This window comes from Colias philodice, chromosome 27 (genome assembly GCF_061535455.1).
Source record: "Colias philodice isolate Cphi_HAF_F1 chromosome 27, ilColPhil1 Martin Lab GWU primary, whole genome shotgun sequence".
NCBI classification, from domain to species: Eukaryota; Metazoa; Arthropoda; class Insecta; order Lepidoptera; family Pieridae; genus Colias; species Colias philodice.
Genome location: NC_143112.1, coordinates 4,385,400 through 4,412,502, shown reverse-complemented (window position 1 = coordinate 4,412,502; position 27,103 = coordinate 4,385,400). Strand labels below are relative to the sequence as shown.

Genomic DNA, 27,103 nt, shown 5'->3' with positions numbered 1-27,103 from the left:
AATAAGGTTACTTTATTTCATGGGGAAACGTTTCATTCCCATGGGAATTTCTTTTGATTAACTACGGGAAAAGCCGCGAGCGAAAAGCTAGTTTAAGTATAACAAGTTCAGAAGAAACTTCAATTTTCCTACCTAAGTGCAAAGTTTCATATTTTTATTTATATTTATTTTACGTAGGTAGGTACAAACAAAAGCTGTTCTGTGTAACCAATATCTTATACAACGTTAAAATTTTAAGATCCAAAGTTCTAACAAGTTGTTCTTAAACTTAATTGAAAAGATTCATCCCACCCCTCCTAGGTGACAATACCGTATTTTGGGGAAACCGATACACCGAAATGCTTTGAAATAAGCCAAGGGGACGCCATTTTGTAAATGTAAATATTTTGTAAGAACCTAATTTATTTATGTTGACAATTCGCTTCAATCTTATTTGTTGTTATTGATATTACTTTGTTTATTCGTATACCTTAATCAGATTATACGACAGTTTTTATCATATCTTGAGCGTAAAAGAGGGTTTATGTTATGTTTTGAATTTGTTATGAATGCTCTTGTGATGATTGTAAGAATTGTAGATTCTTCCTAAAAAGAGGAAGCCTACCTTTTGTTCATCTAATCCTATTATCCTAGTGATGTTTTTTTCGGCAAACTATTAGTATAAGTGCTTAGTGCAAAAGGCTTATGAGACAATAGATATTAAATGTTGCTGGGCCTAATAGAATATTAAATCTCGCGAATTTATAAGAAAAAAATTTTTAATGCATTTTTTGTGCGAGTCTAGTTTCTAAGAAAGTGTGCTAATGCGTTGTTATTTTTGGATAATACGAAGTAATTGTTGTTTTTCAGACGAATCAATTAGATACATAGGTAATAAAATCCATTGGTTTACAATTTTCAATAAATATTACAACGTGAATAAACCAACTACGTTGAAAAAGCTTCAGCAAAGTACGTTTGAAAAATAAACGTTTTACTAAAATAGGAAATGCTCAATAAATCATTGATATCTTTTCGCTAACAAGGGACAAATCCGAACCCTTAAATCCTAAAGGATGGCAATAAATTTCAACCAAGCTAGGATTTTTATTACAGTGTTGGCATAGCATTGATTTTTTGTTAAATATAAGTTGAGATCCATATTATCATCTTCTTTAGATAGAAAAATCTATACTAATATTAAAAATATGCGAAAGTAACTCTGTCTGTCTGTCTGTTACTCAATCACGCCTAAACTACTGAACCAATTTGCATGATGCCCATGATGGAGATATTTTGATACCCGAGAAAGGACATAGGCTACCTTTTATTGCGAAATATGTACCACGGGCGAAGCCGGGGCGCACCTCTAGTATTAAATAAAGTAACATCATAGATAATTTCAAAATCTCTAACCCAATATACCAATGAGCTCTGAGGTACGTTTATCTTCTAGGTATCTAGGTACTAGGTGCATCTAGGTACAACTAAAAATTGAATTATTAATTGTTGAATAAAAAGAAAATAAGGACTTAGTATGTACTTACAGCTTTTTTATACTAAAAATAGGTGCCTATTTTCTAATAATTTGGAATTCATCGCGTAATTTTATAAGTACCGACATAATTTTGTTTTCAAAATTGGAACGACTTGCTGGGTTGCCAGATAAATAACTATAGACTATACATAGTTTGACCTGTGGTTTGACTTTTTAGGACTGATAAAAATCGTTTTTCCAAATATAGTTTGCTCGTTTATAGGTTGGTTATTACTTATTTTAGTTCTGAAAAATTGAAATGATTACCAATATGTTTTTACGATTGATTAATATTATTTTTTTATTTATTGTAGCTGTACTAAAACTAGTCTGTGTATCTATGCAACCGTTTTTTTAGCTCAATCATTCCAATGAAGTTTAATTTATGAATTAACGAAAATAATTATTCAAGAAAGCTATTAAACCGTAAGTTATAAAATTAATCAAGATTGAATTTATAAAAGCATTCTATTATGAAAAGCGCCATCTATTATAATTTATATTACACTATGATGCACATGCTTAACCTTATATTTCAACCTCCTATACTATTTTCAACAGATTCCAATAGATGGCGTAAATTAATATATTTCTAACTACTTTAAAGAGATAGCTTGAGAACTAAGAAAGGACATAAATCGTTTTATTCTGGAAAAACCACAGGAACGGAAACTGTGCGGGTTTTTCTTTGACTATGCAGGCGAAGCCGCAGGCAGGAATAATGCATAAAACACCAAAATATTAAAAAATCTATTTATTATATCAAAGTATCTTCCGATCTAATATATTCGCCGATATCAGCTTGGTGGAAAGCTATAGTCGCTAAGGGGTCTGCGTGTCTGCAGTCTGTCGTCGATCTTGATGTAACGCCAAACCCTATTGGAATATCTGACATAGTTAGAATAACTACTCCTTGGTTTTTCGGTGTATTTTCTGTAATTCTACCAAGACCTGAAAAGAAGGGAAATTTAGGTTTTAATTATGGGATTAGTTAAAGTAGGAATAACTTCTAATTTGGTAAAATAACTGTTTTTCTGGCTGTTTCGGTTTTTAATTTTTATGATTAACTAGCGGTCCGCCCCGGCTTCGCCCGTGGTACATATTTACGTTTTCTCTACATAAAAACCATCCTCATACTTCAAGGAATATAATAAAAAAAGAATTATCGAAATCGGTTCAGCCGTTCTCGAGTTATGCGCTCACCAACACATTTTGCGATTCATTTTTATATATAAGATTATTTTTTTACATTCTTTTATTAACTTCACCTGTATGTTTGTATGTTACCAACAACTTTTAGACTAGATTTTGACCCACTTAAGCGGATGGATTTAATTTTTTTTTTTTTTGGAATAAATACATTATATCACTTAATTATGTTTATATTATCAAGTACTAGCTGCGCTTTGCGGTTTCACCCACGTGGTCCGCTCCTGTTGGTCTTAGCGTAATGATATAAAGCCTATAGCATGCCTCGATAAATAGGCTATCGAACACCAAAATATTTATTCAAAATGGACCAATAGTTCCTGAAATTAGCGCATTCATAAACTCTTCAGCTATTTAATCCGTCAGTCCTCGGATCACAGACACAATAGAAAATCTATTGTGTCTCGGCCCGATCGGGCCGCTCGGTGGTCAATGGGTTAATATTAGTATAGATTATTTAGTTCATTCTATATTTATAAAGGATAAGATCACTTACCACTCTTAATAACATGGTGGCCATATAAAAACTGTTGTTCCGCTGATGGTTTTACCCATAACTTGTAAGGGGCGTACGGCGCGATATACGTCAATGCTGTTATATGTAACCTGAATTTATTCGTCTTTGTGAACTTCCCGAAACACGTTCCGGCTGATATCAAATGATCTGGCTTCACGGTTTGTGCTAATTGCAATAAACGTTCTGAAATGTAATATACGCGGTCTTTCTTCTCTCTGAAGCAATATGTGCCATCTGGTCTGTCTATTAGAAGCTTTACGTTGACGCCGATACTGCAAATTAAGAAGTTCATGAGAAACAACACAACTTTGTAAACTTTAGTGCATTACTTGTTACGTATCAATATATAGTTGTTAAAGTTATGTATATACGTACTATTTTGTAAGCTTTTCGAATAATATTCTTGTCCTATCTTCTGATAAAATTTTCATTGTTAGTTTTTCACTTTTTCATTTGATAAATAAAAACACGTGCAAACCGCAGTCCAAAGTGCCGCAGTCGCACGCAGCTATTTGAAAGTATTTTGACAGATGACAACATTATGACATATAACAGTATGATAGATGAGTCATCGTTCTGAAATAGAAATTTTGTTTTCGTTAGTTTGCAGTATATCAAATGCGTCTTACCTAAAAAAATATATTATGTGACTGTATAGTATAAATTATTATAAAATCATCAAATGTTAGAAATTTTTGAATAAATTTTAAAATAATATTTATACACTAGTCAACAATTTCTAAACGTATGTTTATGTGACACATTTGATGAATGAGTAAATCTTGTACGAGAAATTATTGGTTTCGACTCTGCCGACTGCCATTCGTTCTCCGTTCATTCACCTCTTTCGTTCATCGTTTGTTCACACGTAAACGAGGTAAGCAAACTTATCTTTTGTATAATTCGCAAGTTTATAAAATAGACTGATGTGTATTATATTATTTTTATTATACACATACTCATATGAATTATTTTATGATTGTATCATGCTTCTTAACCAGCCGTTAGTATTGAATTTAACTAAATTTTGCTAATTTTCACATCTGTTTAAAATAGTGGCCTTGAGATAAGAGAACGCTACCCACGTGATCAAAACAAAGCTCGTAGAAAGCGGAAAAATTAAAACCTAACTGGACCTGACTTATGTTTTATAATTTTTATTGACATTAAGTACTTATTCATAATGTAATATTTTATAATATGTAAACTAGTAATAGTAATACTAGTAAATACGTGTAGGTACTTAGTTTAAAAGAAAATAAATTTCATAACTATTATCACTGAAGGAAAGTTAAGTCTCTTGGTTACAAAAAACATCAATTTTGATTTACTGGTATCTAAATCAAAATTGATGTTTTTTATCAGTTACTAGGTCTCGTGAACTTTTTCTATTATTGTAAAGCTCTGCCAGGAAAACAATTGTGTTTTCACACGTAGGTAACTATTATAGGATCTTAGATTAGTTTTTTTTTAGACTTTTTTTTATAGGATAGATTTTTTATTTAAAAAATGTAAATTTTTACATCGAGCTCTTGGAGGTCCGAGATTTTGTAAAGACATTGTGTCTATATTTTAAACCTGTACCAAACTAATATTCAAAAAAATTGTTTCCTATCGTAAATCAAGTCCTTTTTTCAAAAACGATCAGAAACTGCTGTAGGTATGGAAATCGAATTCAAGCATGATTATATTATGTAGGTATTTGATTGTTGCACCGTGACGTCGCGTCGTCCTCGTAGATTTCCTTATTGTACTAACAGTAGTCAGCTATATAAACTCAACCACAATAAAAAATATAACTACTACAATACCAAAATTAGGTACCTATAGAAATTAGATTCATTTAATTTATGCAGATTAACCGTGAGAAAATAAAGGAGAGGTTTCCTCTTTGAACTTATATGTAGCATTATTACCGTGAATTAGCACAGCTTAGATATTTAATTACTAATTTGTAATATTTTATACTGAATTATATTTATTTCCTTCCCTGAGATAACATTTATATTTTATACAGATACCCGTTACATAACATTATTAATTTATAATGTAAGTTGTAAAGTTATGTAATAAATGAGAATATCATAATTAAGTGAGAAAAACATCACGTAGCTGTAGAGCATATAAAAAATTGAAATAAACAACTTGCATAAAAAATATTGTAAATTTGTGCCAGTTTAAACTTTAAACTCATTATCGAGCACTCGCCCGTTTGGTGCAACTATTTTAGAAGTTAGTGTTTATTTAGATCGTTTCACTCCTTCCGGTCAGTCATTCAAATGAAAATGCGTATGTAAACTCGAAATATCAATGTGAACTGAATTTACATTATTGTGCATCTAAAAACTTATATAACAGGAATATACTTGAAGCATTTAGGGCATCTTATGAAATATATTTGAAATCTATAGAACAAAATCGATAAAACATTGCACTATCTGTAAATTGTAACACACCTTGAGTGATACCAACCAATACTTCTGAATTAAAAACAAATGTCTAACTTAACAACGGCAATACCTACTGCTTTAATTTAGAAACGTTTTAAATGGGATTCATATAATTATGAAACCTTGGAGAAGACCGTAGTCACCATTGGGCTTTTACACAAGGGGAACAGTCGTGGGACAACGGCGCAGAAAGACTAATAAATAGTAATTTGTGTTTCAGGTTTTTATAGGCATTATTCATAAACACAAGGGTGAAAATATTGCAATAAAATATGTTTGTTCAATTAAATTTTGTACATTGTGTACCTACTGTATGCTTTCGTTGACCTCAGCCTTAACATTTGTGACGTCACGTTCGAGGTGCGTTCGAAATTAAATTAAGCATAAATTGCCTTCGGTCGCACCTCTTTGTCCTTAATAAGAACAAGGTGTGGTGTTCGAAAGCAATTTTTTGGTGATAACATGATAAAACTTGCAAAAATACACATCAAATGCAAAAAAAGAAAACGCTTATATCACGAGAAAAATTACATTTTCAATATAATCGTTTTAAAATAGAATGAGGATAAAAAGTTTATCAAACTAACTCACTAACATTGCGGATAAAACTAACCACTCATATTACAAGAACACTAAATCATAACTCATATTAAAATGATTTTTTTAAAGATTTACGATTTCATCAAAATGAGGACAGTTTTATAAACTAAACTGTTTGAGGTTACATTGTATTGATTTCACATGGGACGATGTTGGCATAGATTCAATAATATAACGTTTCAAAATATTTCGTAAGATATTTTATGGGAAGCCAAATCGTATTTTAAAGTTTACTAGGATTTAACTCTGCCAAAATAATATACACACACTTCTGGGTAATTATCTTTTCCCTGTACGAATGTCTATTTGAATTTCTATTTTTCTTGGCAAAAATAATAAATATGTACTAGTTTTCCCGTGTGTCCATGAGTCATAAATATATGACGAGTTTGGGAAAAGTGATATTAGTAATAATTGGCGCAGGGGATATTGACCTTGATTGCGATGAAGAGTAATTCAGTTAGCTAGTTAACAAGCTGTTTCCCGTACCTTCGCCCGTGTGTTCCGAGGAAATTCGATAGGAATGAAACGTTTAACCGCTATAAAAATTACTATATCACTTTCTAGCCGCCCAGCTACCTCCAGACGAAATCGATCCGTTGCTACGTGAAAAAAAAACAATTAAACATATTTTCACGATTGATAAATATATCAAATATAACTTTAACTATATAGAATAGTACATACTTATTACTGAATAGATGATAGAGATTGAATTGAAAAAAATTCGCACACAGGAACATTTTCCTGTAATATATTTCAGAACTTACGCACCCAACTGAAATCTCTCGTGGTGTAAAAATCGCCGAATATTCTCAAAATAAACGGTTACCTACCTACTACCACAGACTACTACTACCTATTTTAAATATCATCTAAAAGCATTATTTAGTCTCTCTTGCCCATTTTGATTACGTAAGCCTTTGTTTAGCTTCTTCCGTAATCTTTCATATTTAAACAAAAAGTAAAAATAATAATATGTAATATGTATAGTGAGAATAATAAAAAATAAACTTATGATTTCAGTCTGAGATCGTAAAATATCACGTACATATTTCTTAATTATTTTAGGTACACATTATTGCAATGTAAGAACGTGACGTGTACTATAATTTGCAAAAAGCGATATTTTGGAACAAATACAAATACATAATATTATAATTTTGAAAAATTATTTCGTAACACTATTTTTATCTTCCATAGTAAACGAACTCTCGATTGCAATAGGAATGCAAAACGATGCCCTTAAAATTTAGATTCCTTTAATTAAATCTAGTATAATAAAAATGCATCATAACAAAAACATACAACAAAAATCATCTCAGACATTCACCTCGCACGTCACATGAGAAAACACTGACTCACACCCCAATCTCCTTGTTTCAGAAACTGTTTACATTCAGTACCGTGTAGACGTATCTTTAGATCATGTCGTTCAAGTATTACCCGAAGAATTTTCGCGCCAACGGCTGGGGTTGGCACCGCGGGAATAGCGCGGCGAAAGCGGTCCGCGGTTTTTTGAATAGAGAACGGGATGGCGAACATAGCAGTGAGCCGTTAGTTGGGAATGGTTTATACCCAACACTACCTTCTGACGACGATAGTTCGTTCTCTGGTGTGCGTTTGTACCCGGCTTTACCAGCGGAAGAGTATGAAAGTGGTGCTGTTGAAGAAGTGGTTGAAGAGGCGTGTGCAGCTGTCAACGTGAATGTGGCGGTAAGTTTAAATTTAGAATTTAAAATAACGTTCCATATGACCTTTTTGTGTACATTGACTCTTATCTTCGAAGGTTGTTTCGTTGTTATTTTATTTATTAATATTACCGGCGCTATAATTTTATACTGTCTCATATATTTAAAATGTAAAGATATGCATTTCCTACATATTTCCTACAATTATTTTTATACGTTTGAATCTGGAAATATATTTTTTATTGTGCCTTGTTGTCGATATCTGTGATTCTAAAATAGTTAAATTAGTCTTTCTCTAGTGACGTGTTTTAAAATTTAAATTCATAATTCATAGCGTTACAGTACCTACCTACTATTTTAAATTCTGTGGCATCTATGACTAATTATATGTTAAGTAATATAATTGCTGTATTATTACGATCGACGCAAACTATAATCATTCCAACATTCACATTATCAACAAGAAGTTTACTAAATGACTAATTCCGATCTCGATTTAACCCAGTCATTTATATGAATCACTGATGACGATCGTAAAAGGATAAGTTGAAAGTTACATTGCTTCCGCAAAAATGGTATGTTCCTGTTAATTGCGGTAGGTACCTACCGGCTACCTATAGGCTATAACGTAGGTAACTACTTTGACACAAAAAATATGCTAAATAGTTGGAGTTATCTAATACTTAATTTTTGAGACTTGGAAGACGCTATATGAAGAATAAAATAAAAAGTTTTGAGGAATTAAAATAACGAAGGCAATATGTACCTAATTGTTATAAGAACTTATATTGTGCTTGTATGTATTTGAAGACGTGAGAACGATTTTATGCAAATGAATTTTATATTCATTGAAAAGGTAAACGCAATTATTCGTTCCCCGAGCAACGTTTTTTATGAACGTTAACAAAAAAATACAAATAATGTTTTGCGCGGTTAGCTACTATTAGTTTTGCTAAACATTGCCGAAAGAATACGAAAATTTGTGTTAAAAAATGAAAAAAAAAATCATGCGACTATAACAGAGAACGAGAACCGATGTTTGTTAGTTAAAATTGAAACGGTATAAAGGTATTTAATTTTATTTATTAGTTATCTGTGGCAAGATTATGAGAAAAATTTGAAGAAAATTGAGCTGTTGTATTCCTAACTCATAATTATTGCCATAATATCACCTATATTAGAAGAAATCGGTAATAAAATAATTAATTAACGACCAACGGATGTATTGTTAGTAATGATTAAAGGCGCCATAAACCCGCATAAACAAAGTGATATCCTACGCAAATGTTTCGGTGTAGACTCGTCGTTTGAAGTGTTTGTATTTAGGTAATTACAATTTACCATAGAAATCTAAATAACAAGACACTGTTATTTAGATTTCTATGCAATTTACAAACCACATGATAAGCCAAAACTCCGGGCACAAAATAGGCTCAAATATTTCATTTTTTAAAGAACTTCATTGTTAAATAGGTATAAAAATGATTATTTTCCATAATTTATCACTTAAGATACCTACTATCCAGATTTTGGATTATATTTCTTGAACGAATTTTGATGAAATCTCGAGTAAAGTCAGTGCCCTCGACTGTAATGATTTGTAAACAAAAAAGTAAAGTTCTTCCATATTGCCCAGAACAAGACAAAATTTAAATAGGACCGGAAAGCACCAGTTTTCAAATAAAAAAGAATCGAAATAAAAATGTAACCTAATTAATCGCTTGAGCCAGTCAAAACTTGTGACTTCAAACCCAAAAAAACAGACGAATGCAGAACCTGCTTATTTTTTTAAGTCGTTTGAAAATAGCAGTCTTTTATCCGAAATCCACACACATCTTTAATAAAAGCAGTAGGTAAGTAAATAATTTTTATTTACTTACTTCTTGATATATATTCTATCCAAACAATCGCCTATTAATTATTTATACACCCGACATATCAACCCGTTAGATCGAACATAGTTAACCATCTGGCGTCAAATTTATAAATATTTCTATTTCCATCCATGACGTCATCACTTGTATATACATTGAGTGCGGGATCGTAAAAGCCCTGAATAAACTGGAAACACTAACTGCTAATCAAAATGGTGGTGTTTTCTGGAATTACGAAGTGTTTTTACAAGGGATAGTAGGCGTAATTTATAGGGACATCTCACATCTGTTTTTTGCAGCTATTCGGTAGAGGTGACTTGACTGTCTCCAGCATGGAGAAAAAGGAAATTCATTCATAGGAAATTCCAAGCAGAAGTTTCACCAAGGAACAGCTTATGGCACAGTCTAGTATAGCAATTGTTCAGATGGCAGACAAAAATCGTTTTTATAATAGGTATTGGTAAGTATAATATTAGACACTAGTAACTATTTCCGCATATACTGGGACAGATTTACCTTACGTGTTTGATGTAGTTTGTTCAAAGTCATAAATAGGTACACAATGCGTTTGTCATCTGATGTCGATTAATTTTCCATTGTACGAAGAAAAAGGCAACTGAATGCATTTGACAACTGCACCCAGAGTATCATAATATGGTATCATCAAACATGATGACTATCCACTGACTCTGTTAATCTTTGTAAACGAACTACCTAGAATAAAACACATTTCGTATATACTTCAAATATATAGTTGTGAATTCTATCTTTCCGTTAGTTAGATAATAGTCTGTGAGTTGTGACTATTGGCATATAATTTGTCCCTGGAGTCCTAGAGACATGTATTGTTTAATTAAAATGTAAACGATGCATGCAAGTTTTCTGTACGCACTTTGCCTTGCAAATAACTACGATAGTTACTTCGTTTGCGAAGTATTGTACAGTTATCAAGGAAAATAGAAAAGGTCCCTTCTCGTCTCCTTAAATATCTCTTTAGGAAATCTTTGAAATTTCCTACTTCTTAAAGCAAAGTATCGCAAAACAAAGTATGTACTTACCACGTATGTACTATATATGACTACAGCACAATTGGTAATATCATGGTTAAACATTATGTATTGTATTATACTAGCGACCCGCCCCGGCTTCGCACGGGTGCAATGCTCAATGCTGATACTAAATACACTACAGAAAAATTGTGAACGTTGTATATAGTATAAAAATATAGCGGCCCGCTCCGGCATCGCACCGGGTATAAAATACCTACGCCGGGCGGCCGCAAACGCTACGTCCCGCAATTTTTAAATCTGTAATATCTTCGAAAATATTCACTTAAATCATACGGTGTAAAGGGCCATATAGATCTATATTAAATGAACAATGTATCCATGGTATTTAATTGGTTAAGGATTAATGCTGTATTGGTTAAAATCGCTTCGAAAATTAGCCATTATTTGTCGTAAAAAGTAAATGACAAAAAAAAGTTATTGTGGGTTATCCATAAGAGATAGACATATACCATCGCGGACTTTTCTGTAGACCTTTTCAATGTGTATAATACTTAGTACATTATTTTGATAAAACTCGTAGGGTTCAGCCTGCGTTTGCAATGTAAGCGGAATAAATGTAATTTTTTACGACATCACATTATGGTCCGGGAGCCAGCAGCAGATTTTATGACCAAGTTCCTCTCAAGCGGTAATTAGTAAAATGCATCAAAGTATAGTATTATGAAGCCTCGTGAACGTCAGCTGGAGCTCGGTTGGGGGGAAGAGCGGTTGTAGCCTCCCGTATCAGCTGACGGTTTTTCCACCAAGATACAGCCAGCTGACATATATATTTATCCACAGTTACATACAAGCTATCATCAGGTAAATTTTTGTTTGAGAGGAAATAACGGAAAATAAATTTTTCTTTAAATTTAACTTTCATGTTCGAGACACCAGCTGACATATAATACACCATGTTGTAACCAGCTGACTATTTTTTTTCGTTGAGATATTGGGTTAGCTACAATTTGACAAATTTTTAGCTGAGAGGAAATGAATGAATGAATGTATTTTTTTTCCTATGTGCGTGGGAGGCTACAACCGCTCACCCCCCCAACCGAGCGCCAGCTGACGTTCACGAGGCTTTATAATACTATACTCTCATGCGTCTGACGAATTATCTCTTGAGAGGAAATAGTTAACCAAATTTGCACCTGGCTCCCTAACCATTAGAAACCTCAAAAATAACAGTACTTCTCCACTACTTAATGGATCTTATTATACATATAAACCTTCCTCTTGAATCACTCTATCTATTAAAAAAAACCGCATCAAAATCCATTGCGTAGTTTCAAAGATTTAAGCGTACAAAGGGACATAGGGACATAGGGAAAGGGAAAGCGACTTTGTTTTATACTATGTAGTGATTATGTGGCATTACATTATCTGTGGTAAAACGTTAAATATTATGAATAATCTATGGTTATTGAGTTTAAAATTAGCTTAAAATAATAGCTTTTGAACGTGCACCGTATGTTCACTAGACTATTGTGTTAGTTTTGGCTCTATTCTTTGTATGCTTTATACGCCACTATTTACATAACAATGCCGAAGTTTATATTTAGCTGTAAGTAAATGAATCCTCATCTAATCTTTATAAATGTACCAACAATATTACGTACTTAAGCAAAATAATACATACAATGCAATAGGTAACTTCTAAGACCTGTAGTTCCCGTAGGTATTTATTACTTTACTCTTTAACCTGTAGTTATAGAAAGTAGAAACAGACAGTAACTACTGAATTAAGTTCACCCATGCTACCTATCTGATGAAAATGTTAAACAAATTGCGAAGTCTGTAATTGCATGGCCCTAATAATATTATAGTCCTATGTTGTATCTGTGCCTGTACCTATCCAAATTCTCTATTGTCTTACAGTTAGTTACGTCCCTCAATTTACTTCTACCCTCCATAAAACAATATCGTCGGACGTCGGTAACCATAGCAGACTTGACTCACGCTGCACGCACTTTCCTTTCTCAAAACAATCTACATACTTCATGGAAACATGATTATATTTTAAAGAATTAATCCGTGAAGCACTTAAATTATAACAAAGGCCATTCGGAAGTACATTTTGTTGTCCATATTCTCGGCCATGATTCACTCGTTTTATAAAACACTGAGGCGCCAACTGCCATATTTGGTTCACTTAATTTGCATTATTAACACATTTTAAAATTGTTGTGAACAGTTGAAATAAATCCATTCGTTTACTTACAAATCCTTTATACAGCACCTAATATGGTCTATATTATTATGTAAATATTATTATGAAAGAAATTTCACGTTATTTCTGTATCCTTAGTCCTTACCAAGGTCCAAGCGGTATAATCGAAATCGTTAAAAAATAATAAAACGCAAAATTTTCCCGCTAATATCCGTTTAATTTTTTTTCCTGTCACCGACTCACCGGCCACCGGCCACCGCTGCCCGGAACCCATAAATCCAAAAATGGTACGTTATATATTGACGTTATTTCATATCGTATAATCTGTTTGAAAATGAATTAACTTATGAAGTCAGCGATCCAGTGCAGTCATTTAATAATATATGCAAACTTGAATTATGCAAATATCCTTAAAGATATGCGACATACACACATAATAATTATTACATAGGTATACGACATTCCTCTTTATTTACATACTATGTACATATTTTGTAGTTCAAACTTAGGCCTTAGACGTATGCTATTTTAACCCATTGAGCCCCGAACGGCCCGATCGGTCCACGACACAATAGATTTTCTATTGTGTCCGGGGCCTGAGTTATTACATTATAGTTTATTTACTGAATTGCTGTTGAGTTAATTATTCAAATATCAGTAGGTAGTAGGGTGGATGGGTTAACGCCGGGTCAGTCAGTGCAACTATTTTAAAACTTGTCAAGGTCAAGGACAGTGTTGCAACACTGAAATATTAAACTTCTTCCTTTAAATTATCCTCTAAATTTCAATTATTAATATTCGTAGTAAAATGTTCTATTTCGACGTCTATCTTATAAAGAAGCATATAACTAGTACTATGAATTACAATTTATTCAAAAAACAAATTATGATGCCATGAATGACCAGTGCAAACTTAGCACCCCATCAATGGAATTTTGGGTCGAAAATGACCTTGATCGTTAGGTCCCCGTTAGGTCCTTTAAGGTCCCACAATTTTTTCGTTAGGTCCCCTTTAGTTTTTTTTTAAATAATTTTTTAAATTTTAGGTATAAAAAAAAATGCACTTTAGCACCCCATCCATAGAATTTTGGGTCAAAAATGACCTCAATCGATAGGTCTCCGTTAGGTCCTATAAGGTCCCACAATTTTTTCGTTAGGTCCCCTTTAGTTTTTTTTTAAATAATTTTTTTTTAATTTTAGGTATAAAAAAGTTACACTTTAGCACCCCATCCATAGCAAAATTGGCAAATTTTATCAAAATCGTATTCTTTACCGTTAGGTCCGTATGGGCTCATCATTGAAATTGTTGAATTATTTATTTTATTAAAATTATAAAATAATAAAAACCTGCGCATGCGCCTTAGAGCATTAAGGCATGCGCACATCATACATAAACAGCGCGAAATTTAAAATGGTATCGTTTCATTTATTAAATAAATCTATTGTTCTGAGAGTGCTTATTTATTAAAAACCTACTTTTCAACCTAGAATTAAAATAACCTGGTATTAGTGTCAATCTATGGTGTCAATATATTTTTTGTAGCGGCCACAGGGCCACACTACGGTCGAGGTATAGATTCGGAAAGAATAACATGCAACAAATCATTAATTTGATTCGGGATGACCTTCGCGTGGACACTCGAGGGGGCGGTATTCCAGTGGAACTGCAAGTGATGGCAGTTATTCGATATTGGGGCCGGCATGAGGTAGATGTGACTTGTGCTCTAGTTTTGGATATATACAATAGAAAAGCCTGTATAACGATCTATTACATTACAGATCCAAGAAGATTGTGCTGACATTCACAGAATGAGTCAACAGACACTTTCCCGTTTGTCCCGAAATGTTGCTATTGCGTTAGCTTCTAAAAGTTCGCGTTATATTAATATGCCGTCGAACTCAACCGAGGAAGCCAAAGTAATTAGGAAATTTGAGGCCATAATATGCGGGATGAAGCGTATCATTGGTGCAATAGATTGCACTCATATTAAGATACGCAAAGTGAGTGGAGAGGCTGGACAGTACTATGTTAATAGGAAGGGACATTACTCCATTAACACTCAAGTATGAACATTGTACAATAACATTTTAGTTTGATCATAGTGTATTTAAAGTAATAAATTTTCATTGTTATGTGTGCTATTATGTGTTTCTAATCTATACTTATAATAAATCTGTAGAGAGGCCAATTCTGTACATGAAATATATTTAAAAAAAAACTATGAAAGGGTGATAAGGGATCGCTACTGATGCCAAAAATGCAATCAGTAAAATTTTTGTCTGTCTGTCTGTCTGTCTGTCTGTCTGTCTGTATATTCGTTATAGAAACAAAAACTACACGACGGATTTTAACCAAATTTGGCACAATTATTCTTCATACTCCTGGGCAGGTTATAGTAAAAGAATCATGTAAATCGGTGTAGAAACACCAAAGTTATACATGAAATACGCTATAAGTCATCGCGCGTGAATACAGAATCATGCAGCCATAAGGATTATTTTTGTGTATCAGTTGCCACGTTCGACGCGCTTCGCGGCGGGAGCTATAAAAAGGCGGCGGGTCTGCACCCGTTTCGCGTTGTCATGGCATCACGTGTGAACGGCTGAACCGATTTCGATAATTCTTTTCTATTATATTCCTTGAAGTACGAGGATGGTTTTTATGTAGAGAAAACGTAAATATGTACCACGGGCGAAGCCGGGGCGGACCGCTAGTTTATAATAATATTGATGACAATAATTACAGGTAGTATGTGACTCTGACCTTAAAATCTGCGATATTGTGTGTCACTGGAGAGGAAGTACACATGATTCCCGCATATATAGAGAAAGCTCAATAAAGCGGAGGTTTGAGGAGAATGAATTTCATGGGAAGCTGATTGGAGATAGCGGGTATCCTTGTACTTCGCATCTTCTAACACCAATATTAAGACCAAGGACACAGGCAGAAGAAAGGTACAACCTGAGTCACATACGAACGAGGAATACTGTAGAGCGTTGCTTTGGGGTGTGGAAGCAAAGATTCCGCATACTCAACGAAACAATGCGAGGGTCTCTGCAAGTGATCAAGACCACTATTGTTGCTTGTGCAGTTTTGCACAATTTAGCAATACTCTTTAATGAGTCTATTTTAAATCAAGGTATTTGTGCAAACTAATATGTAAACAAAGTATATTTAATAATGCCAATACATAAAAAATAAGCATATTTTAATTCTTTATTTTGTATTTTTCTAGATCCTTCAGGCCTTGAAAATCAATTATTAATCGATCCAACTATCCCTGATAATATAGAAGATGAAGACGAAAATATAAACAGGGCCATTTATATTGAAACTTATTTTAATCAATAAAAACCATATTTTATTATTTTTCAAAATTTATTTTTTTTAAATATTCCTCCTCTAATGCAAGTATTTGGAGCTTCTTCTCGTGAAGCTCCCTCTCTTGTTCTATTCTTAATAGGTGAAGCTCCCTCTCTTGCTCTATTCTTAATAGATGCAACTCTTGTTGTTGCTTCATTAATTCCTCCCTGCTTTTTTTTGCAAGGAGGAATAATTGATGCTCGTAATTGGAATTTGATTTCCCACTGTAAAAATAACATAAACATTAAACATTATTTCACATAAATCACAGCTGAACAATAAGCACAGGAAATTTCATGAAATTCTATTTTCAACATTACATACTTACGTTTTTTTTGGTTTAGCTTTGAAAATATGATGTGTAGGATTTATACGTGGCAATTCAGTGGAGAAATTTGGCAATTCAGGCTAAAAATAAAAAAATAATAATTATTTTAAAATAATATAAATTTTATTTATAATACTGATATTTTTGTATAACATAACTGATAAAAATATTATACAAATTATTATATAATATGATTACCTATGCATGTGCAGTGCTTTCATCATTTTCATTCAATTTCAATGTATCATCAGCAGACTCCTTAGTAACTTCCTATAAATATATAAAATATAATTACTCAATCTCACAATAAAAAACTATATATGCATAGCGCTATTATCCCTTAATGGATATTCCAAATTAAGGAATAATAGCAGTAGAAAATGTAAAAAATATAAACCTGTTGGCCATGTGTTGCATCGCTATCGAAAGGATTGTTATCAACCACAAACTCATTAGGAAGAGCTGCTATAAGCTCTTGATCTTCAGGCGGAGGACTTGGTGGCGGAGGTCCCCCGCCTGTCATGTTTCTTGCCGTTCTAAATTTGTGTTCCGAAGCCTTAGCTTTCTTCAAATTCCTCCACTGATTTTGTATTTGGCTTAAGTCCCTTTTATGGAGTGAAATGATATTATAACTGAAATATAAATACAATAATAATGTTATTACACTGTAACAATTTATTAAATACAAGAAACTGTTAGAATAAGTAAAACTAAAATAACCAAGACAAAACATCTTCCCATGCAAGTTTTTTTGCTGTATTTGTATTAGTCGACGTATCCTTATTCTCTAATATAATATGTGCTCGCTCGAGCACTAATTATTTTCGAAGCACTTTCTAAAGAGCAATATATATTTATTAATAAGCATTAAAACATGTAAGGAAATAAGTACATTCTATTAGATTTCTTGTGTACATTACGTACCTTATCCTCCTCACTCCAATTCGTCGAACGAGAATGTTTATTGATCATTGAACTCATTTTAAATTAAAACTGAATTTGAATTTATCAAAAATCTCAAATCTGTACAAATGTTTGAAATTTGAAAGTTATCAATATCCTGTCAGTTAAACGTCATACAAAATAAAGTCTACCATTCATATTTGTCAAAAAGTACATTTTTAGTCAAGTTTTACGTGAATAGCGGGTTTTATTTCGATAATGTTACTAGAAAAAAATACATATATTGACGTAACTTAGTTGAGAGACTGCTGAGATAGGTTTATAAGTACCTAAGATTATTTTAATCATTGTTTAAGGAGTTGAGAGTTATTTAACTGAGAGGTGTTTATGCAACAGATCAGTCAGTTTTTATAAGTAAGGCTGGTAATTTTTTACGACATCACATTAGAAACCTCAAAAATAGCAGTACTTCTCCACTATTTAATGGATGTTATTATACATATAAACCTTCCTCTTGAATCACTCTATCTATTAAAAGAAACTGCATCAAAATCCGTTGCGTAGTTTCAAAGATTTAAGCGTACAAAGGGACATAGGGACAGAGAAAGCGACTTTGTTTTATACTATGTATATAATATAATAATGATAGTGATAGCACAGTATTACAATATTATTTCCTACAGTAAGGAAACGCCTTTGATGTCGCGCGATGCCGCCGCCAGCGTAGGTACTTACGCTGCCACACGAAAATACGCTAGGGTTGCAACAAATGGGAAATAAAACAATTGTGATTATTAATATTATGATGAAATCATTTATTCATATGTACATTCAAAATAATTGCGATTATTAAATCTGATGTAATCATTTGTTCATAAATATATAATTACAGATATTGCACTGCTAAATATTATTTACGTGGACACTTTATTTTTGGATGTTCTTAATTGTATATTATACCATTTAAGAAGTAATGCATTCGCATTGGGATGTACAATCTGATTAGAAAATAATGAGGACAACATATACATAGCTTTGATTTTAATTCAACAGATACAATTATTAATACAATCTTTCTGAAATATTGTTTCCTTCTGGGATTTCAATGTAGATTTACATCCGTAAACGGAACAGTTTTTGCGCGCCATAATAGAATATGTAAGTACCTATGTATAATAAAATTATTACACAAAAAATACGACTGCGTCGTCCTTTCGCGATAGTTAATGCAAACTCAGCGTGATTGCATTAAGCGGCCCGCGTCGCCCGACCCCCCGCCAGTTCCCCTCCGTTTCTCTGCACAAGTACATTCGTCGCCATACTGTAGGAAATATGGTGATACTGTGGTGATAGTCCGGCTAACGAAAGATAAGACTGGAAAAGGCGGCAAATTCAAAAAATCATCATATTAAGGTAACCTAATGGTAACTTAGGTTATAGTTGGAAATAAAGTTTTGATACTTTAATTTATTATTACGAGCTTTGTTTTTTTGAGAGATTAACAACCTCTACAAACTCTTCATCTATATAATATTATATATATGTAATCTGGTACAGTTATCTGATACAGATAAAAAAAAGAACAGCTAGTGAAAGTAATAAAACACATAATAAAATACAATTAAATTTTGTTTAATCAATATAATCATATTAAATCTAAAAGCCGCGTTCAGCCGCGAATAAAGAATAAGAATCACTATCATTATCTCTGACATCATTAACTCTTCCATTTCTGCAGTTATTCCATCTTGTTTTTTTTGTACTGCTCTTCAACATGAATAACATGGTTCGGTCATAGAAGAAATCTCGTTGAGATACTGATTTTGTGTCTTTAAACATTTTGAACGGACAGATCGTTCAATTTTATATTGTTGCTTTAATAGTTTATAACTGGATTACTGGTATCATCCATGCAAAATAATAATAATAATATTAAACAAATCATATAATGTGCAATGCAATCAAGATGAAAAGTATCAAAATATCAAGTCACACTGTGTGTTTTTCCTTGAAAACTACATCTCTTTCAAATTGTTTCTTTTTAAATTTATTAATCATAGTTTAAAGTTTTCGTCATGTTTTCAACTCAGTTTTCAATTATTAGAAATCACTAAAATCCTAAGCTAAAATCGCAGAAAATAAAATCACTTTGACAAGCTTTGACACATCAACAACTCAGGTTTTAATGACAGTTAACTGTTAAGTGTTGCCAAATAAATTTTCGAAATAAAAAGCCAGTCTCATCTTTCGAACCAGACGTGACTAGTATAGATTTATTTATTGATTTAATAAATGAAACGATACCAATTTAAATTTCGCGCTGTTTATGTATGATGTGCGCATGTCTTAATGCTCTAAGGCGCATGCGCAGGTTTCAATTATTTTATAACTAGTGCCCCGGCTTCGCCCGTGGTACATATTTAGTATCCTATATCCTTCTCCTGGCTCTAAACTACCTCCCTGCCAATTTTCAGCTAAATCGGTTCAGCCGTTCTTGAGTTATAAGTGGAGTAACTAACACGACTTTCTTATAAATATATAGATTTTAATAAAATAAATAATTTAACAATTTCAATGATGGACCTATACGGACCTAACGGTAAAGAATACGATTTTGATAAAATTCGCCAATTTTGATATGGATGAGGTGCTAAAGTGTAATTTTTTTATACCCAAAATTAAAAAAAAAATATTTAAAAAAAAACTAAAGGGGACCTAACGAAAAAATTGTGGGACCTTATAGGACCTAACGAAGACCTATAGATTAAGGTCATTTTTGACCCAAAATTCTATGGATGGGGTGCTAAAGTGTAATTTTTTTATACCTAAAATTTAAAAAATTATTAAAAAAAAAACTAAAGGGGACCTAACGAAAAAATTGGTGGACCTTAAAGGACCTAACGGGGACCTAACGATCAAGGTCATTTTCGACCCAAAATTCCATAGATGGGGTGCTAAGTTTGCACTGGTCCATGAATGACGTCGTCCGCAGCATGAACTTTGTATAAAGTCTTACGTCATTCTGGATGCTGGCAAGAATCTTGCGGTATAATGCTACTAGTTTATGTTGTCCTGCGCTCTATAGACTTTGTTTGTTGGGAAGGTAATTGACAAACAGGTTGGATTATAAGCTGTCAATTTTCGTCCAAGATTTCATGGTACGGTTGTGTGTTGAAATTATTTATTTTTAAATAAATTTCTGTGTTATTGTGGGAAGAATTCGTTCGGAAGAATAATTGCGACTATTGTTGTGTTACGTGTGACGATTTCCTATTGATATGGAGTTGAACAATCACTATAAAGCGACATAGAACGTAAAGATTTACATATTTTTGGTTTCCAGATGACCTCACCGTAGTTAGATTTGTGGCGATAATTAATCAACGGTGTATAAAATAATTCGAGTGTCTCAACAGCTTTTCCACTGTTACTTGTTTCGTTTTATCATTGACCCAAATTTTGGTAAGCAATTCACTTCGCCTATTAGACCACCGCCCATACAAATAAGTACGAGTGAAATTAGATATGTGGCACTTTGAACTAAGAATTCACATGGTTAAAAATGAGCCCTATAAGAGCATAGCATTGTATGTAATTGAAAACATTTAATGTATATACTGAAACACTGAAGCCGGGATGTTATGCCTGAAGCATTTTATTATCAATCTGTTCTGTATATTATCAATTACGATATACTTATCAGTTTATTATTATGAGATACAATAATTAATAATTTGATAAAGTCGTTGACAACATGTCATTAGGCGCTTAAATACCAGTATGCTTTGTTTATAAATTTGAAGACATCAAATACTTTTAAAATTCATAATTAGTGCGTAATGTAAACATCACTTCACATATTATTTGAATATATGATTAAATGAAATTCTTTGGCACAAGGTTTCCTAAAAAATTAGACATACCTACTTCAGATAAGGAATATAAAAGTATGTTTCATATTACCAATTGTTATTTGAAGTCAAGTCATTACAGTTTTTATCTCCTTATCAATTGTAAGATAGAACAGTAAATGGTACATCGAAATTTGACTTGAGCCAAAATAATGTTATTATTAATTATTTGATTAACAGAGCACACTAAAATTATACCCGTGAGCTTTTTTATAGCGTATCTCAATATTTAAGAAATCACTACATATTTTCAAATATCTTACTATTATTGTTCAATAATATCTATAAATATTTTCTATTCAAATGCTTACTTGTTCTCAGTCACACATACCCATATGTAATTACAGAGATAAAAATTTATATGAAAATCATAGGCTAATTAACATGTTTCTACAGTGATGTCATACAATAATAGGACCGTGTAGTCTTGTAATCATAGTTTGAATTGTATTCAGTATTACATCAGTATTATACTGATGCTGGTGTATAGGAAAATATATTATTTATAGTCTAGAAAATTCTATAAACTAACTGTGGAATACAGCCAAGAACTTTAGAGCATTTAATAACAATGCAATTTAGAAGAATGTTGAGTTAGTATATTATGTAAAATTTTCTAAAGAAAAACGAATTCTTCCTACAACACAGCTTCAAAACATAGTAAAAATATAAAACCTTTTTTTCAACAGTCAACCCAAAATGTCATAGTGAAATGAACCATAGTGTAGTGTAAGTGAAAGTTATGGCGCAAAATGGCGGCGCCGATTTTGGCGCGCTTTTGCAAGGCGCGGGAAGACAGATATTGAATCAGGGCGGACAAGCTTTATTCCAATATGGTGCTCAGGCTTTGGGGAATATCATCAATGAAGTGTTCCAAAAAAAGGAGACTGAAGAGAAACGGTTTTTGCCGAGCATTAAGAATTATAAAGTGGTATGTTGGGTTTTGTTTTATTTAGAATATTTATAGCTTAGACATACGAGGTATTTTATATTATACATAAGTACCTACATGCTCTGTAAGATGTTATTTATACTTACCAAAAATAAATAAACAAATGGTACAATAAAAAATTCAAATGACTTTGAGAAAAATTAAAACAATAAGTTAAATCATTTCCAATTGAATTAAAAATGTTATGTAATAATTCTATGCATAATTAGTGTTTTTCCGTTTTCATAATATGAACATTAGCTTGATACCTATCCAATTCAATTGTTATGAAATTTTCTTCCAAAGCGGAAAATCTAAAGTAACAGCTATTTTACCTGTAAAAACTTTACTTTAGTATGAAAAATTTGCATATTACACTCAATAATTTATCATAAGTATAATATTATGTAGGTATACATTTAGATTTAGTAAATTAATTTTTCGTAAAATTGGTGTCTCATTCACGTGAACTCATATTGAGGTGAACCTTTGTCTAAATTGAATTTAATTAACATTAGTGGATTAATCACTAACTTGTATGATGATTCAGACAATTTTTGAAAACCTTTAGTGTACCTATGTAGTTAAAAACTTTTCAATACAGTATACAGATTACAGACAGTATAAGAAGAAGGCAGAATAAGAATTCCATGAACAATTTTCTATTTATTATTTATACTTCTTTATCCTTTTGATTGCATATTTGTTTGTAAACCAAAACAGTTTGTGCCTCCCTACCATAAAGTTTTTTATCAAAGCAAGCAGAGCTAGACAAATATTATAAAAGTGAAAAAAATCTAAATTAATATTCTAAAATATATATGTATTAAGTAATTGTGATATTAAATATCGCAAGATACATAATAAACACCAGTCTCCTAATAAAAATTACTACCAGAATTTCCGCTTAAACTTCGCATTAAAAAAATATGACGATTTGACCTCAACTTCAGTAGAATTCAATGAGTAAATAAGATAATCGATTTTAATACACCCACCTAGTTCGTTCACATGATTTTTTAATGAATTATATAGTTAGTCTAAGAGAATCGAAAAAATTCAAACCTTCCCGTTCGCAGTTTTAAGAAAATGACTAACTGTTATTTATAACTTTCTATAAAAAGGGTTTACGGCTGCTGTTATAAAAAGAAATTCCGATGTTTTTAATGGCGAACTACTGTGCTGAGAAATGATTATGGCTTCGAAGGGCAGACTTTAATAATAAACTTAAATATTTTTTTTTTGTGCAAATAATTTGCTTGCAATAGCACGGTATTTGCAATATTCAGATTAACTACGACATCATAGGTAGCTATACAACTGCAGAAAGCTGAAAGACAAAGTTTTTAATTAGTTCAACTTTTTTAATTTCAAAAACACAGCCATTCTAAAAGAATACATCCTTCATTCAATAGCATTCGAAATCTGATATCACATTCACATCATTTCAATGGAATTGATGGATTTGAGTTAGTTCTTGGTACAATAGAATAATTAATTATGCATTATGACACCAGTGAAATGCGAAATGTTTGCGCAATCAGTCATGTTTGTTTGCATTATGTGACAGTATCTCATATTTGATTGTCGTGTTTATTGTTTAGAAGTATCCGATATTGTTTACGGCATTTTCTTGCCTTGGCTTCATGTTCACTGGCTTATAAAAGCTCCTGGATTTCAATATCGCCTATTCTAACGAGAAGCTTTTCAGTATTTTCATAATTTGCGACCAGTAAAGCAACTAAGCCTTTTCGTTGATTTATCTTTAACTTGTCATTACGGCGTAACCTTACGAGATACTCCACGGCCGTTGGAAGAAGAGTTTTTTACGTTATAGATGGCACTACTGGTAATACCGCGATTATTTACTGCTTAAAAGTCTCTTCGATACGCATGTTTGCATGAGTGAGGCATTTCGAAGTGAACGTTTTTTAGATAGTTTCCGTACTGTTTCTTATCTATTTACTGTGGTTTAGTCGAATTTCTCATGCAATTTTCACGCGAAATTCAAAAATTCGTTCGAACTTTTAGAAATACGTCTACATATAGTATATTAGCATGATGTATATAACTACGTATTCTATCTACATCATCAGACACGACATCATTTCTAAATGCCGCTGAATTAACGTTACCAGATAAACGCATAAGATTTAAACATTATACACGCACAGTCGTTTGATGTCGCGGTTTCCGCCAAGGTTGAATGCGTCATAGTACATATGTAATTACTATAGTCCGTTTTCTTATGGGAAAAGGTATACATTTTTGAGTAAAGCAATGCCATTTGGTACGAATGTTGTACTCGTCCACCTAAGCCCAAATCGCCTGGTAGCCAGTGTCTACTCCCCGGCAGAAGGGAGGGAGGGGGGGTTATAGAACAGAGCGCCCGGCGCTCGGAAAAAAAATTCTGGCGGATTCATTTGGCCCTTTGAGTCGAGTTTGGTGTCGTTATCGGGTAACTAGATGATGCCCGATTCATTCCCCATACCAGTTTTTTAGGGTTCCGTAGCAAAATATGTCACAATCTTTAAAATAATAAACTTTTGGCAGTGGCAAAATCCAAACAAACCAGTATATTTTTATATTTTTGTATGAAACTTGGTTTATAAAAAAATACTGTCTGAAAGGCCATTTTATGCAGATTATAAAAACATTAACATATAACATATATCTTACCATTTTCAATGTGAAATAAATTATAGAAAGTACAGGAACGTTCGTCAGCGCAGCGTAGGGCACGGCTAATAGACCCGAAAAATAAGCAATAACATAAAACATAAACCAGTCAAGTGCGAGTCTGATTCGCCGATCGAGTGTTTCGTACTTATTTGTCCTATACCATGTTATCTTGTCTGGTAGGACCTGGTTAACTGATACACACACACTTTCGTCTTTATAATATTAGTGTGATTTTTAATCATCTTTAAATTATAAATGAAGTCAGATAACATTGTTAAAAATAAAGATATATAATAATAGAACGTTTTTAAATTAATAATAATGACAACCACCTCCACAATTACATAATTCGGTACATTTGAGCGGTGTATTAAACACTTCAATCTGGAATTGCAAGATTTCACGCACCGACATCTTATCAATTCAAAGCTTCTCTTATCTTTTTATTTCAGATGGGCCAGGAATATTTTGATTTTTTTAGGTCCCTAAATATATACAGCCTGTAAAACTGCCTATAAGGTGTGTTGTTTAAGGGTAGCTTCTGTGGGAGGCAAATTTTCGATTTGCCTGTCCGTTTTTGTTAAAAATTTGTTTGCGACCCTCATTTACTGTCACAGCGGGGTACAATGTGAAAAACAAACATGTAGTTACTGAAAATAATTATAAAAAAATATAAGTTCTGGATAAGAGTATCCTTAAAATATCGTGACCGTCCTTACCTATCATGCATTGTAATCACAAACTTTTCAATTTCACTGTCTGCATATTTGCCACTGTAAAGTGCTTCAAATCCTCGTGTGCCATTCGGATATGCCTTCCATACCTCAAATGCATGTGTACCTATAGTTTTTTTAGACCTTCTAGCTTTGGAACACACGATATAGTAGTAGTAGCCAAAATAATGTTAAGAACAGTCGACAGATATGGCTAGTACAGAATATCATGTATTCCAAGCTAGAAGGTCTAAAAGAACTATAGGTACACATGCATTTGAGGTATGGAAGGCATATCCGAATGTCACACGAGGATTTGAAGCACTTTACAGTGTCAAATATGCAGACAGTGAAATTGAAAAGTTTGTGATTACAATGCATGATAGGTAAGGACGTTCACGATATTTTAAGGATAATCTTATCCAGAACTTATATTTATTTATAATTATTATAAGTACATGTTTGTTTTTCACATTGTACCCCGCTGTGACAGTAAATGAGGGTCGCAAACAAATTTTTAACAAAAACGGACAGGCAAATCGAAAATTTGCCTCCCACAGAAGCTGCCCTTTAACAACACACCTTATAGGCAGTTTTACAGGCTGTATATATTTAGGGACCTAAAAAAATCAAAATACAGTAGCACCTCGTTAAGTCGAAATAAGAAATAAGTCAAAAACCTCCAAATCTCGAAAAAATGTTTTGTTCCCTTCCCTTCAAACACGAAAACCTCTATTACTTGAAATTTTGACCCTCTGCTAGTCGAAATAATCACAGAGTCCCTCCAAGCCATTTTGGTACATATTTTCACTCTATAACTCGAAAAAATCAAATTTGACCTCTGTATCTCAAACATAGCAACGTTTTATTTTACAACCTTTATAACTTGATGATTTGGAATTTATTACCTCTATTGTTCGAACAAAAATAAGTTACCGACTTTAAGAACTTGTGCAAGTACACTATTGTTTCTTAGAAAACATTTTCGGAGTATACGATAATTAATTTATGGCTCACGAAACACGTGTTTGCGTTAAGTATCTGATGACGAAATTATCGATTCAGTAGCTCAGAAAACCGATACTAATGATTAAGATGACATAGAAGACGTAAATAGTACATGCGCTCCATGGGTTTCCATCAAAGAGGCAAGAACCGCATTGAATACCTTACGAAATTTTATAAAACAAAC

The 27,103-nt window shown here is 32.6% G+C and overlaps 2 protein-coding genes and 1 long non-coding RNA gene across 8 annotated transcripts in view; 1 reads left to right on the top strand and 2 right to left on the bottom strand.

Moving 5' to 3' along the window:
- Positions 1 to 2,255: 2,255 nt before the first annotated feature.
- On the bottom strand, positions 2,256 to 3,750 carry LOC149476606 (60S ribosome subunit biogenesis protein NIP7 homolog). Its single transcript, XM_089711935.1, has 3 exons — positions 3,618 to 3,750; positions 3,222 to 3,514; positions 2,256 to 2,467 (listed from the first exon to the last, which is right to left on the bottom strand). Exons 1-3 carry the CDS (start codon positions 3,671 to 3,673, stop codon positions 2,274 to 2,276), a joined length of 543 nt encoding a protein of 180 aa, XP_089568061.1. The 5' UTR covers positions 3,674 to 3,750; the 3' UTR covers positions 2,256 to 2,273.
- Positions 3,751 to 4,069: 319 nt separating this feature from the next.
- The window catches only part of LOC149476604 (calpain-A-like), a 58,218-nt gene continuing 35,184 nt past the window's right edge, over positions 4,070 to 27,103 (top strand). For 3 of the 6 annotated variants that reach the window (XM_089711695.1, XM_089711690.1, XM_089711691.1), the window contains exons 1-2: positions 4,070 to 4,119; positions 7,679 to 8,008. In XM_089711695.1, the coding sequence (XP_089567821.1) occupies positions 7,721 to 8,008 (288 nt within the window). In that variant the 5' untranslated portion in view covers positions 4,070 to 4,119; positions 7,679 to 7,720. The other 3 variants (XM_089711692.1, XM_089711694.1, XM_089711693.1) reach the window with 3 other exon arrangements.
- On the bottom strand, positions 19,291 to 20,633 carry LOC149476605 (uncharacterized). Its single transcript, XR_016317796.1, has 2 exons — positions 19,823 to 20,633; positions 19,291 to 19,572 (listed from the first exon to the last, which is right to left on the bottom strand). It is a non-coding gene; the product is annotated as an uncharacterized LOC149476605 (long non-coding RNA).